General features: G+C 39.3%; 2 protein-coding genes across 2 annotated transcripts; both read right to left on the minus strand.

Annotated features, from left to right (window-relative positions):
- Nucleotides 1–1,546: 1,546 nt before the first annotated feature.
- On the minus strand, nt 1,547–14,990 carry LOC143412901 (toll-like receptor 8). Its single transcript, XM_076874695.1, has 5 exons — nt 14,973–14,990; nt 3,193–6,293; nt 2,265–2,377; nt 1,721–1,834; nt 1,547–1,634 (listed from the first exon to the last, which is right to left on the minus strand). Exons 1-5 carry the CDS (start codon nt 14,973–14,975, stop codon nt 1,603–1,605), a joined length of 3,363 nt encoding a protein of 1,120 aa, XP_076730810.1. The 5' UTR covers nt 14,976–14,990; the 3' UTR covers nt 1,547–1,602.
- On the minus strand, nt 8,402–11,943 carry LOC106675113 (toll-like receptor 8). Its single transcript, XM_076874937.1, has one exon. It carries the CDS (start codon nt 11,853–11,855, stop codon nt 8,769–8,771), a length of 3,087 nt encoding a protein of 1,028 aa, XP_076731052.1. The 5' UTR covers nt 11,856–11,943; the 3' UTR covers nt 8,402–8,768.
- Nucleotides 14,991–15,129: the final 139 nt, after the last annotated feature.

Consider the following 15,129-nt stretch of genomic DNA (forward strand, 5'->3'; position numbering starts at 1 on the left):
TACAGATGGTAGATGGTGAAGAGGAGGGCCTGGCATCACAAATGTCTACATGAGCTCCTTAAAAACAGCAAATACAAAATAAACTAACATGTCCTGTTCCCTTATTAAAAACAAATGTAGCCTGAATATGGCCTTATGGGAAAGAGGATGAACTTGTGCCAATCCCCCAGCAAAGCCTATTGTTGTTTCAGCACAGCTGTTATGGTCTGTAGACACATTGCATTATGTAACCACTTTCCAAACATAAGAGACAACTGATGTGTGTAAACAGCATAATTAGTTCCTTTTTGTTTTAGTTCAGTTAATTTGAGAAAAAAAACAAAAACAAAAAAAAAACCCTTTACATTTTTTGGAGGTGACAATCTCCAAATACACCTGCCGCACCAGTACTGTGGTTTAACACATTAAACACCGTCACCATGATTAAGGGTTCTTGAATATGGTTTCCAGCTAAATGTAGCATTTGTTAGATCCTAAAGCTTTCTTTTTCATGTGCACCTCAAGGCGCAGCAGCTTCATTTCAAACACCCATTTCGCACAGACCGGTATTAAACTTCTCTTGCAAGGTAGAGATTAGTAACTGGACCTACAAGTTTAGAGTTTTGCATCTGCAGGTGTAAATAACTGGACAGTTTCAATTGCATGTCACAAAATAGAGAGCCATGGCTCTTATTCCAAACTGGCATTTTAAAGGAACTAGTCCATCAGCTAGTGGCTTTGGATGCGTTATTGCATACTTTAACACAGGGGCCTAGTGCAGCTGCAAGGTAGAAAAACCAAAAAAGTGAACTATGTAGGACTAGTCTTGAGTACAATTGTGGCAGATAGGGCAGCAATGTTTTGCACAACACCTTTACAGACCACAAGGTTGAATAACTGGCTTTTTTGGATGTTGACGAAGGCTTCCGAAAAGTTCTGCATTGTAAAGTTGTGTTTTTGAAGCCCACTGGGATGACATACAATTTCTGCAGTGCTTAAGATGCACAATTAAATTTAAAAAAAATAAAAAAATAAATAAAAAAGAGACAGAGCCAATATATTACCAGCTTCTGTTGGACCGGTGCTCAAAAGGAACCGGCTGGTCAAGCTTTAGTTCCAACTGTTGGTACAGATTCAGTTTAGCTAGCAGACAAGCTGAAACGCCTATAGAGAGCCTCCATCCAGTCAAACCTGCTCAGGATAAAAGGGCATTCAATGTTAGCTCCCAAGGCTGAGCAAAAGTTACACCGCCACCCCCCCCAAAAAACCAAAACACCACATGCACGTGAAATTTACATTTTTTTTTTTATTGTGCATATTAAACAAATCTTGCGCATTTCAGGTTTTACAACAGCTTGCTTGTGAGCATTACAGGTGACCGGAGTAGGGCTACAAATTGCCAAGTGCAGATTTGTCAGTTGTTTCCCCCCTGCTCATTGATGCACACAGATGACCAGATCCTAAAGGTGATATAAAGCCACACTGCCATACTGTACAGAGGGTCATCAAGCCAAGTGAATAGTGTGAGTTGTACAGCCATTTCCCAAGTAGGTTATGAAACTTGAAATGCATTTTGATAGAGACGAAGCTTGTCAAATGTACAGCACGTAGGAGGCCTGGTCTTCATGATGACTCTGCCTTCTCCTGTTCGATGACTGCAACAGGAGGTAGAAGGTTAGGGTCTCAGAGTTCCAGCATAGCAGACATGCTCTGGATTAAAGTCAGACGGTGTAGTACCTACCTTCTTTGGTTGGCAGTGGGTTTTTCTCTTGAGTCTCGGTCTTCTTCAGCTTGGTCTTGTCAAAGGTTGTAACCTCAGTGACGTCAGGCTTGTCAGACATGTTTGCAGAAGGTTCTAAAACAAAGAGACCCTTCTTATTAGGCTAATCAGCACACCCGAGCATGTGTAGTCAGACAGTTAAATTTCAAGGCATTGAGAATTTGAATACCGCCCCCCCCCCCGGACTCATACAGTCGCTAGCGATCTCGATGCACACAACACTTTCAAGTACGGATGCTGCTACGCCGAATGCACTCCACAGTGAACTTTAATTTTAAACAGGCGTTCTACAAATTCGTGTTTAAAATAATAATAAAAAACCCCACAAAGCAGTATGCTCATAAATTCCGCAGCTTAGGTCATTTACACTTTTACTTTGTTAAACGTCATGATGTAGTCATTGAGCCAAGAAACTGAAACCAGAGGAAATAAGGGCACATAAAGCTAAATTTAAGCGCCGGTCAACTTTAACAAGAAACAAAAAAAAAAAAAAAAGGGAACTTACTTACAAGAGCACGACTCACAGAAATCACAGGCTGCGCGTCCGGTTGTTGCAGGAGCAGAGTGCTAGCGTCAGCCTCAATCACACAATAAATACAATACCGTATGCAAATGAGCCTCTGACGTCACGACAAGGCTGCTTCGATACAAACGATAAAAAAAGAAAAAGTGAACATTTTTTAATCTTATATATAGTCTTGAAAACAAACGCTGAAATCCCGAAACCATAGCGCAAGTAAAAAAAACAAAAAACAAACAAACACCTCAGAACATTCATTCAAATCGAGTGGCCATTAGCAACAGCTGTGTGCCATTAGCTTAATTAACGTCGTTTATTGATTTTCTCCGAACTCTACAAAAGGTGTCTGCATCACTACAGCGCCTTGTTTGCTCTTGTAAGGAAAAATAAATGTAGCCGACAGTTAGTGGAACAATGACTTGAGGGTTTATTTGCAAACGGCACTCCCATTAAAACTGAATCAGTGGTGACACCGTATGGACAAAGTAGGTACTAACCAAACGTGGTGTAGCAGATTCCCTGGCTTCAAGAATTTGTATTTTTGTTGTTGTTTTTTCCCCCTAAACAGTAATTACTAAGTCCTAAAATGTCAGTAAAAACCCAAATGAAAGAGTAGGCTGTGCATAAGTTCAACTTGTAACCCATAAAATATTTATTTTCTTATACAAAAACCAGATGGTAGTCTGCCAAAATTTACATCCACAAAATGGAACACATTTTGAAAAGGCTTTATTTGATAATATACAGCACATAACAGTTTCACATTTACAAATATTCGGTAGGCTGTGCTCTCTCAGCAATTATTAGCAAATAAGTTTTGCAGTTTCTTTGTTTATAAGTCGAGAGAAGTTTTAAAAGAACCAAGCAAGCAATGATGCATAAATCAATAGTTTTAAAACAAGACCTTCTTCACTTGGTGGTGAAGTATTTTGAATAGGTCTTGTTGTACATCACTTGATTATCTACTCTTATGACACTTTGCAGGTTTTGCCAAAACCAGGGCTCTGCGGCTGCTGTACGCGGCCACTCTACAACACTGCTCTCGCACAGTCGCTTCCTCAAGCGCAGAAAGTGAGAATGCTGCAGGACAGGCTCCAGCATTAGCAGTACTATCACATCCACATTTTCATCCAGCAGTCTTTGGTGGGCCAGATACATTGCTAGCTTGAAAGCACCGGTCTTAACGTAGCCCTTTGTTAAGACAAACAGAGTCTTGCGACTGTACTGGATGCTCTGGGTGAGGTTGTCCACCAGTGGGACTCCTGGGGGCCAGTCCCTCTCTTCCAGACACAGTGGATGTATCTTGTCTCCCTCTTCCTCCAGTTGCACCCGCAGATTGCTCATCACCCATTCAGAGACGTGTGGGTCTTTTGTATCATATGTCACAAAGACATCATAAATAGTATCTGGCGAGTTCAAGGATCTGTACCCTTTCAGCTTAGCTTTCATATAGTGTAGGACATAGGAAGCATCCCAGTAAAATAAGTGAGCAACTGTTGAAACAACCATGAAAAGAATAATGATAGAAGTTGTTAGAGTGTAGATCTGAAATGCCTGACTGGGATTTATACACTGATGAATGCTAAAATGTATCAATCCTTGTCCCTTTAAGTTCACTGGTGTGTTACATGTCACCTGAGTGGTCAGTCTTGGGATCTTTACATCATTCTGTTCAATCCATAAAATAAAGTCTATGGAATCACAAGTACACTCGAATGGATTTCCTTGTAGGAACAGAGTCAGGTTTGCAGGTCCTGATTTGAAGGTAGTTTCATTGACAATAGTCAATTTGTTGTTACTCAGGCTTAGAGTCGTGAGGCTTTTTAGACTCTTTAAAAAACAATTGTCTGCATGGAAAATGTGATTATGACTCAGGTCAAGGAAAGTCAAAGTTTGTGTGATGTTTGAGTTAATAGTTGTTAAAGTAGACAGAGAATTGTAACTTAGGTCCAAAATTTGAAGTTGATGGAAAGGCAGTTTGTCCCAATTAACATCACTGAGTGAGTTATGACTTATGCGCAGTGTGGTGAGGTTATGTGGCAAATATTCATAAACATCATCTGGAATCTTTGCAATGCCATTAAAGGATATATCTAAAATTGTCAAATTAGAGAGATTAGTGAAAAGTTTCTTGTATGTGCTATCCCTGTCTTTCCAAAGTTTCCCTAGATGATTTTGTGCAAATATAAGTTCTGCTAATGATTTGCTATACATCTCTTTTGTTGTCAGTGTGGAAATCTCATTATGACTCATATTAAGGACTCTTAGCACAGGTAGATTTTGTGTAAAATTTAAATTAAGCGTTACCCCAAATGCTTCAAAGTAGTGTGAATTGTAACTGAGGTCTAGTACTTGTAATTTCTTTAGTTCTTTGAAGGCGTTGTTATAGGCCAGATCAACCCTATTGAAGGATAAGTCCAGATATGTCAGATTAGGCAACATCTTGAACTCTGTGCCATTAAGTGCCTGTGAAAATCCATTTCCGGAGAGGTTGAGACATGAAATATTTCCATAGCCCACAAACTGCTTTGGAGAAATGAAGAACAGATTATTTGAGCTGAGGATGAGCACTCGTCCAGAATTGGCGCATTCTTGCTTTGTATTCCTGTGTAGTACTTCATAAATTGAGTCTTTTGGAGTGAGTTTTACGAATGGTGACATAGAAACTTCTGAATTCTCATTATTTCTGTCTCTTAGAGTTGGTAGACTTTCTACTGTAGTGGGATATAACCTGTTTTCTCCGAGATATATCATTCTTAAGTGGGAAAGCTTGCTGAACACGGTAGGGTCAGAGTGAATAATGAAGTTAGTGCTTAAGTACAAATGAGACAGATTTTTCAGATTGTACAGAGGTGTGAGTGTGTCTGGTCCAATACTTTGGAATACCAAAGCATTCAAATGCAAACTTTTCAGTGACCTGAGCTGTGAAAAGTCTTTTGAAAGTGTTAATTTTTCTAGGTACAATCCGATAGCATAATTGAAAGACAGGTCAAGTTTTTCTAGCCTGTGAAGATAACTGAAAGCTTTAACCGATGTGTCCTCACCAGTTACGGCTTTTTGTAAAAAGTTAAATTCCAGAAACAATTGTGTAAGATTCGTTAGCGTTTGAAACCAAGAGGGATCAAGGTAATTTAGTGAGTTTCCTCCCAGGTTCAGTGTCTCCAGCTGTGTCAGTCTTTGAAATGCATCAGGATGTATGTCAATAGAACCGTTAGGGCAAGGAACACAAGGGTACGGAGCATTGTGACATCTTGGACAGTTGCCTTGTATATCAAGGAATTTGACATTTTCTAACCCTTGAAAATCATCTTTATATATGTTCTCTATTTTGTTGGTATCCAGACGTAAGATTGTAATTGACTGGGGTAGTCCTTTAGGAACATGGGTTAAGTTGTTATAAGACAAGTCCAGGTATTTCAGTTTTTTCAGTAGTGCAAAAGTGTTTTCGCTGATAGCGACAGACTTCCCACAAGGGTTGCGGAAGTAGCAGTTTTTAGATAACAACAGCATTTTCATGTTTTGCAAGCCAATAAAGCTATTGTTCAGTTTATCCATATTAACTTTGTTAATGTTTAGCTCAAGTCTTTCCACACTGTGGGGGAGATTGCGTGGAATTTCAGTCAGACAGTTGCCGCTCAGTCGTAGTTGCTTCAGTTTTGTCAGATTTTTGAAAGCATTTTCAGCGATCTTCAGTGCTCGGCATCCATAATCAGTCTTGGTGTTGTTTGCCCAGTTGAGATTCAGATGTGCCAGATTCAGCAGATTAGAGAGTGAATCAGCTTTAATACTCCTAATGACATTTTCTGACAAGTCTAGATCAGTGGCATTAGTAGTTATACCTTTTGGTACTTCCTCTAGATGGCGGCTTTTACAGTCAAATTTGACCGTATTTGAAGCATTGTTGGATATGACATCACAAGGAAACTGCCGTGTCATCCAGAAGGGTTTATGTGCAGCCAGCTGGACCTCATCATGGCAACACAGACAGAACAACAGCATCCAGCATTTGGTAATCTGTGAAAAATGATGAAATCAGTTAACTGAAATAATTTAAAGCTTTTGTTTTTGGTCATATTATTTGGACTGACCCTGAATCAGTTAAGCTACTCCAGGACCCCTCGTGCCATACTAGCGCTTCTCCTTGATTACATTGTTTTCACTTCCCATTTATTTATTAGCCTTGCATTTCTGCATGCATAAAGTTTGTCTCTACTCTTTCTCAGTATTTTCTCTTGTCCTGTTTGTTGTTTTGTGGCCTCTCCATATTTCTCCCTTCCACTCAGCCCTCAAGCAGTACAGTAGCAGCAAATGGCTGCTGCTTCTTTAGCCTAGTTTACCCTCCCTCCTTTACCTAGTCCTTGGTCATAGAGTCTTGTCTGCTTGTTTGGGTTCTTGCTCTAATTTTGTTGAGTTTGTGCCTTTCTAAATTACTTCAAGGTTCAGACTAATATTTTGATCTGTGAGCCCCAGATTATACACTCACTGCAGCAAAAGATGTTCTTGGCCCAATTAGACTGTAAGTCATGACATCCAAGAACTACAGAGATGTTTTGAGAGAAAACATATTGATAAGATAAAATAAGATGCCTATTATATATTATAGTATTTGTTTGAAATAAAATATGAAGCCGACTCGCATTCCACATTCATTATATGCAGTTTATTTTTAATTGTTATTTATTTAACTGTGATAAAAGGCATTTCTTTTTTGGCTCATGATGATTTGGAGATCTGGATGGCCAAAAGAAAACAACAACTCATTTGTTTGAACGCTTGCTGTTGGGCAGTTTTAAAGCTGTTCAAGTGCAAACAGGTTTAATCACAAAAAATACAGTGGAATAAAAGATTTGTGGATATATAGTGTAAGTGAATGAGGCCCATTGATGTTACAAAGTAAGCTTGAAGAAAATTGTATGTAAGTATGGCATCACTTCTACCCAGCAGGTGCCAATAAATCGTAAATCAAATTGTAGCTGGAAAGACTGTTCCTGTTTTTTGTCACACTTGGGAAAAATTTTAAATATAAAATTACTGAACAGTTTGTGTAATTTTTGACTAATTTTTAATGTACATTTTAATGTAATTGGCCAACAAATACCAAATACCAAAAAAACCCAAATACCAAAGGCCATTTCCAAAGTAAATTAAGTCAACTGTACAGGTTTTTAGAATCAAATAAATCTATGAAACATTTTGTCACCAAAATCCTGAAACTAGAAAAATAATCAAAAATAATACAGATAAATGAAATTATAGCATATAAAGGTAATCAGAAATTTAATAAAATGTAAAAATGTAAGTAAATATAAAGAACAGAAACAAAATAAAACTCACCATTTTTTCTCCACTATATTGATCCCTGAATGACAATTTGGAAAATTATGCTAGTGTGCTTCAATTTTTTTTTCAATTGTAAGACTTGAAAGTTTCTTGTCTTTTATTAATGATTTCGTTACAGATGACCCTGTTTGTTCCCTTCAAGACAAATAAAAAAGAAACACCCTGTTAAAACTACATGATAAGCTGTGTGAGGGAAGTAGCCCGTTAATTGAAGAACTGCATCTTTTTCATTTCCCTCCTTCAAAAATGCCAGTTTATTTGTCAGCCAAGATGAACACTGGAATGCCAGTAAACACAGCAACAGTGCATAGTGCCAGTCAGTTCTTCAGATTATGTGAAGTAATATGGCGTTTAAAAATGACATATTTCTTAGACATTAATATGACATTAGTAATATATGGCCTCACACACTGATTTATTTTTGGTGGGACACTGAATTTAGGGCTAATTTGCAAAATGCACTGTATTAAAACTGTGTCACTTGCACCACCTTACGGACAATCTCAAAAATTTCCAAATGTGAAATAACAGATGAAAGCATGCAAGTTATATTACACATACTGTGTCGATATGGATTTTTAATAATGGACTGCAATTTAGGATCTGTCACTTTTGTACTAAATTTCTCTTTTGTTAACTGTTAAACCTGGTACTGGTGTCACTCAGCACAGATGTTTTCTAACATAGAAACCAGAGACTAGAGTATAAAATCTACATCTGCAAAATGCCACACATTTTATTTTATTTTATTTTTTTATTAATGCACTGCAGACAGATTACACAAGATTTATTATGCTTTCTCAGCAAATATAAGAAAATTAGTTTTTTATTGTTTTCTTATTAGATTCAGACAAAGAAGAAATCGTTTAAAATAACCAAATAAGCATTGCTCTAAAGAACAGTGATTTTAAAGCAGGACCATGTTATTGTCTGCAGACTAGAATTACAAATCAGTCCCAGGCAGATAAGTGATGATTATCCTTCTTCACTTAGTGGTGAAGCATTCTGAATAAGTCAATAACTCAACAACTATAAGAAAATTAGTTCTTAAAAACAGTTCAGTCAAAGAAGAAACACTTTAAAAAGACCAAACAAGAAATGATATATAAAAGCACTGGTTATTTAACAAGCTCATGTTATTATCCTTCTTCATTTGGTGGTGAAGTATTTTGAATAGGTCTTGTTGTACATCACTTGATTATCTACTCTTATGACAGTTCTCAGGTTTTGCCAAAACCAGGGCTCTGCGGCTGCTGTTCGCGGCCACTCTACAACACTGCTCTCGCACAGTCGCTTCCTCAAGCGCAGAAAGTGAGAATGCTGCAGGACAGGCTCCAGCATTAGCAGTACTATCACATCCACATTTTCATCCAGCAGTCTTTGGTGGGCCAGATACATTGCTAGCTTGAAAGCACCGGTCTTAACATAGCCCTTTGTTAAGACAAACAGAGTCTTGCGACTGTACTGGATGCTCTGGGTGAGGTTGTCCACCAGTGGGATTCCTGGGGGCCAGTCCCTCTCTTCCAGACACAGTGGATGTATCTTGTCTCCCTCTTCCTCCAGTTGCACCCGCAGATTGCTCATCACCCACTCAGAGACCTGTGGGTCTTTTGTATCATATGTCACAAAGACATCATAAATAGTATCTGGCGAGTTCAAGGATCTGTACCCTTTCAGCTTAGCTTTCATATAGTGTAGGACATAGGAAGCATCCCAGTAAAATAAGTGAGCAACTGTTGAAACAATCATGAAAAGAATAATGATAGAAGTTGTTAGAGCGTAGATCTGCTTTGCCTGTTCCGCATTTACACACTGACTAATGTTAAAACGTATCAGTATTTTGTTCCTCTGGTTCACTGGTGTGTTACATGTCACCTGAGTGGTGAGTCTTGGGATCTTTACATCACTCTGTTCAATCCATAAAATAAAGTCTATGGAATCACAAGTACACTCAAATGGATTTCCTTGTAGGAACAAAGTCTGAAATTCAGGTCCTGATTTGAAGGTAGTTCGATTGACAATAGTAAGTTTGTTGTTTCTAAGGCTGAGAGTCCTGAGGCTTTTCAAACTCTGTAAAAAACCATTGTGCACTTGGGAAATGTGATTATGACTCAGGTCAAGGAAAGTCAGAGTTTGTGTGATGTTTGAGTTAATAGTTGTTAAAGTAGACAGATGATTGTAGCTCAGGTCTAAACTCTGTAGTTGGTGGAAAGGCAGTTTGTCCCAGCTAAAATCGCTGAGGCAGTTATGACTTATGCGCAGTGTGGTGAGGTTACGTGGCAAATATTCATAAACATCATCTGGAATCTTTGCAATGCCATTAAAGGATATATCTAAAATTGTCAAATTAGAAAGATTAGTGAAAAGTTTCTTGTATGTGCTATCCCTGTCTTTCCAAAGTTTCCCTAAATTATTGTGTGTAAATATAAGTTCTGCTAATGATTTGCTATACATTTCTTTTGTTGTCAGTGTGGAAATCTCATTATGACTCATATTAAGGACTCTTAGCACAGGTAGATTTTGTGTAAAATTTAAATTAAGCGTTACCCCAAATGCTTTAAAGTAGTGTGGATTGTAACTGAGGTCTAGTACTTGTAATTTCTTTAGTTCTTTGAAGGCGTTGTTATAGGCCATATCGACCTTATTGAAAGATAAATCCAGATATGTCAGATTAGGCAACATCTTGAATTCTGTGCCATTAAGTGCCTGTGAAAATCCATTTCCTGAGAGGTTGAGACATGAAATATTTCCATATCCCTCAAATAGCTTTGGAGAAATGAAGAACAGATTATTTGAGCTGAGGATGAGCACTCGTCCAGAGTCAAAGCACTCTTGCTTTATTAGGCTGTGTGATATCTCGTAGCTAAAGTCTTTTGGAGTAGCTGTTATTGACGGTGAAATAGAAAGGTCTGAATTCTGGTTGTATCTGTCGGTTAGAGTTGGTGGACTTTCTATTGTTGTGGGATATAACCTGTTTTCGGCTAGATAAATCATTTTTAAGTGGGAGAAATTGGTGAATAAAGTAGAGTTGCTATAAATAATGAAGTTAGTACCTAAATTCAAAGCAGATAAATTTTTTAGATTGCGTAAAGGTGTGAGTGTGTCTGGTCCAATTCTCTGGAATACCAAAGCCTCCAAATGCAAAGTTTTCAGTGACCTGAGCTGTGAAAAGTCTTTTGAAAGTGTTAATTTTTCTGGGTACAATCCGAGAGCATAATTGAAAGACATGTCAAGTTTTTCTAGCCTGTGAAGATAACTGAAAGCTTTAACTGGTGTGTCCTTACCAGTTACAGCTTTTTGTAAAAAGTTAAATGCCACAAATAATTCTTTAAGATTCTTTAGACTTTGAAACCAAGAGGGATCAAGGTAATTTAGTGAGTTTCCTCCCAGGTTCAGTGTCTCAAGCTGTGTCAGTCTTTGAAATGCATCAGGATGTATGTCAATAGAACCGTTAGGGCAAGGAACACAAGGGTACGGAGCATTGTGACATCTTGGACAGTTGCCTTGTATATCAAGGACTTTTAAAATTAGCAACCCCTGGAAATCATCTTTAGATATGTTCTCTATTTTGTTGGAATCCAGACCTAAAATTGTAATTGACTGGGGTAGTCCTTTAGGAATGTGTGTTAAGTTGTTGTAAGACAAGTCAAGAACCTGCAGTTTGTCCAGTATTTGAAAGGGTTTTTCCATAATAGCAACAGACTTCCCACAGGGATTCCAGAAGTAGCAGTTTTTAGATAGTAACAGGTTTGTTATGTTTTTTAAGCCAATAAAACTGTTGTTCAATTTATCCAAACTAATCTTGTTAATGTTTAGGTCAAGTTTTTCCACACTGTGGGGGAGATTGCGTGGAATTTCAGTCAGACAGTTGCCGCTCAGTTCCAGTTGCTTGATTTTTGTGAGATTTTTGAAAGCATTTGCAGAAATGTTCAATTTTCTGCAGCCATAACCATTCTTGGGCTTGTTTGCAAAGTTGAGATTGAGCTGAGTCAATTTCAGCAGATTAGAAAGTGAATCAGCTTTAATACTCTTAATAAAATTTTCAGATAAGTCTAGATCCGTGGCATTACTGGTTATTCCTTCTGGTACTTTCTCTAGATGACGCCCTTTACAGTCAAATTTGACCTCAGAGGTATTGGTGGATATGACATCACAAGGAAACTGCCGTGTCATCCAGGTGGGTTTACATGCAGCCGGCAGGATCTCATGATGGCAACAGAGACAGAACAACAGCATCCAGCATTTGGTAATCTGTGGAGAATTGATGAAATCCCTTATATGAAATAACCTTATGCTTCTGTTTTTGGTAAAATTATTTGGACTGACCCTGAATCATCACTTAATTAAGCTACTATAGGCTCAGGCCGCTGCAGGACCTCCTGTGTTATTCTACCAACTCTCCAACACTCTGTTTTCATTAACATTACCTCCTCAGTCATTATAAGGTACTGCCCACACTAGAACAGCACATAGTCATGGAGCAAAACTGGGTGTCTGTTGCCAAGCAATAATTTTTTTTCTTCTGCTAAATTTAACTTTGAAAACCAAAGTGAAACTTCTTCATCAATAAAGTACTTATTTTTACAGTTGTATTCATTTTTCTTTAAGCAGTTTCAGTTTTTTTTTTGCTAAAAGTATTCATCAATTTGTCGCAGGTCTTCATTGCAGCTGAATTATCTTTAGCATTCCATATGGAATGCTAAATGCCATATGCTATATGCTTTCAATAGGGTCTTTACATCTTGCTAAAGATGTAAAGACCCTATTGAAAAGTTTGAGCTTACCTTTGAAAATTTACAATAAATATGTGACTTTGTTTTTAAAAATGAAGGAGGCTACTGATCGAGTAATCATGATGGAGTCAAAGGAGCTTGCAAAGAAAAGCGTCTGGACTTCTTTAAGTTACTTGAAGACGTTTCACCTCTCATCCGAGAAGCTTCTTCAGTTCTAAGGTCAAATGGTGGAGAGTCCCAGATATAAACCTAGTGGGAGTATCAGAGGGACAAAAGGACCCCCTGATGATCCTCTAATCGCCTGAGCCAAGGTGTGAAATTGGGTGTGGGTCCCAATCAGCCAGAGTTTCGGGTGAGCTCATTGTGAAACCTGGCACCACCTTATCATGCGAATTCCTGAGGTCAGATGGCCCAGGATGTGAGTGGGCGTTAAGGCGTCTGGGAAGGGATCTCAAAACTGGATTATAGATGGCAGAGAGTTGGTGTCGTAAACCACCGCCTCTGTTCAAAGATGGTCGCTCACAGTGGACATAGATGGCTTCTTTCACTCCTCTTTCAAACCATCTGTCCTCTCTGTCCAAAATGTGAACATTGGCACCCTCTAAAGAGTGTCCTTTATCCTTAAGATGCAGATGGACTGCTGAGTCTTGTCCTGTGGAGGTGGCTCTTCTGTGTTGTGCCATGCGCTTGTGAAGTGGCTGTTTGGTCTCTCCAATGTAGAGGTCTGGGCATTCCTCGCTGCACTGTACCACATACACCACATTGTTAAGTCTGTGTTGGATCCAGATGAAACCATGGTGTCCTTTGATGTAGCCTCTCTCTTCACTTGCATACCCAGGCAGTGGAGACTGTCAGAAAACGACTACAAGAAGACAGCTCCTTGGAGGACAGGACCAACTTCACACCCGATCAGATTTTCACACTGTTAGACCTCTGCCTCACCACTACATATTTCAAATACAACGAAGGCTTTTACAGACAAAAACATGGCTGTGCCATGGGCTCCCCCGTGTCACCTATTGTAGCCAACCTTTACATGGAGGAAGTGGAAAGGAAGGCTCTTGGCTCTTTCAAAGGAAGAGTACCCAGCCACTGGTACAGATATGTAGACGACACCTGGGTCAAAATCAAGACACAAGAAGTGGAATCCTTCACTGCGCACATTAACGCTGTGGATAAAAATATCAAGTTCACCAGGGAAAACACAAAGGACAACTGTTTGCCGTTCCTGGACTGCGCTGTGCACATTGAAGAGAACGGCAACCTCAACATCGAAGTTTACTGGAAGCCCACACACACGGACCAGTACCTCCTGTTTGACTCCCATCACCCTCTTGAACACAAACTTGGAGTAATTAGGACCCTACACCACCAGGCAGAACATGTTCCCTCTAAGCCTGAAGGAAAAAAGAAGGAACACACACATGTAAAGGAAGCACTCAAAACGTGCGGCTATCCTAAACGGGCGTTCTTAAAGTCAGCAAAGAGGCACAGAAAAGAAGACCAGACACCAGCGAGGGAAGATAAGAAGGACAGACGCAACAACATTGTCATCCCCTATGTAGCTGGTGTATCAGAAAAACTCAGGAGGGTTTTCTCCAAGCATGACATCCCGGTGCATTTCAGACCCAGCAACACGCTCAGACAGAAACTGGTTCACCCGAAAGACAAAACGCCAAAACACAGACTTAACAATGTGGTGTATGCTGTACAGTGCAGCGAGGAATGCCCAGACCTCTACATTGGAGAGACCAAACAGCCACTTCACAAGCGCATGGCACAACACAGAAGAGCCACCTCCACAGGACAAGACTCAGCAGTCCATCTGTATCTTAAGGATAAAGGACACTCTTTCGAGGATGCCAATGTTCACATTTTGGACAGAGAGGACAGATGGTTTGAAAGAGGAGTGAAAGAAGCCATCTATGTCCACTGTGAGCGACCATCTTTGAACAGAGGCGGGGGTTTACGACACCAACTCTCTGCCATCTATAATCCAGTTTTGAGATCCCTTCCCAGACGCCTTAACGCCCACTCACACGCTGGGCCATCTGATCTCAGGAATTCGCATGATAAGGTGGTGCCAGGTTTCACAATGAGCTCACCCGAAACTCTGGCTGATTGGGACCCACACCCAATTTCACACCTTGGCTCAGGTGATTAGAGGATCATCAGGGGGTCCTTTTGTCCCTCTGTGGGGGGTTACTCCCACTAGGTTTATATCTGGGACTCTCCACCATTTGACCTTAGAACTGAAGAAGCTTCTCGGATGAGAGGTGAAACGTCTTCAAGTAACTTAAAGAAGTCCAGACGCTTTTCTTTGCAAGCTCCTTTGACTACGATGACCTGGATGACTGAGAACCTTCACAGACATAATCATGATGGAGCATTTTTCTAAACAGTTCTGGGTCACTTTTAATGTGCAATTTAATGCAATGGTCTAACACATTTTCAAAAAAGCAAGGGCCACTTCCAAAATTGAATTAACCAAACTATCCAGGTTTTTGGAGTCAAGTAAATCTATGAAACACAACAACTAGAAAAGAATCAAAGATAAGACAGATCTCTTTACTTGTAGTAAAAATCTAAGTTACTAAACAGAGAAAATAAAAAGACTTACCATTGTGTTCCTATTGTATTGTTCCCTGAAAGACAATCTGGAAAACCTTTGTCATGCTCCAGTACTTCAAAATCTTTCAGTCATTCGTTGAAAAAAAAAAATTAGTTTATTTTCTTTAGATTTAGTAAAGTTAAATACTGCTTGTCTTTTAAAGCAT

The sequence above is a fragment of the Maylandia zebra genome, linkage group LG16, assembly GCF_041146795.1.
Source record: "Maylandia zebra isolate NMK-2024a linkage group LG16, Mzebra_GT3a, whole genome shotgun sequence".
NCBI classification, from domain to species: domain Eukaryota; kingdom Metazoa; phylum Chordata; class Actinopteri; order Cichliformes; family Cichlidae; genus Maylandia; species Maylandia zebra.

Coding starts and splice junctions, on each gene's coding strand:
- LOC106675113 (XM_076874937.1), bottom strand. CDS start 11,855: ATGCTGTTGTTCTGTCTCTGTTGCCATCATGAGATCCTGCCGGCTGCA.
- LOC143412901 (XM_076874695.1), bottom strand. Junction 2,378..3,192: donor TCAAAATACTTCACCACCAA/GTGAAGAAGGTC, acceptor GTGACGTCAGAG/GCTCATTTGCATACGGTATT. Junction 1,835..2,264: donor TGTGAGTCGTGCTCTTGTAA/GTAAGTTCCCTT, acceptor TCTTTGTTTTAG/AACCTTCTGCAAACATGTCT.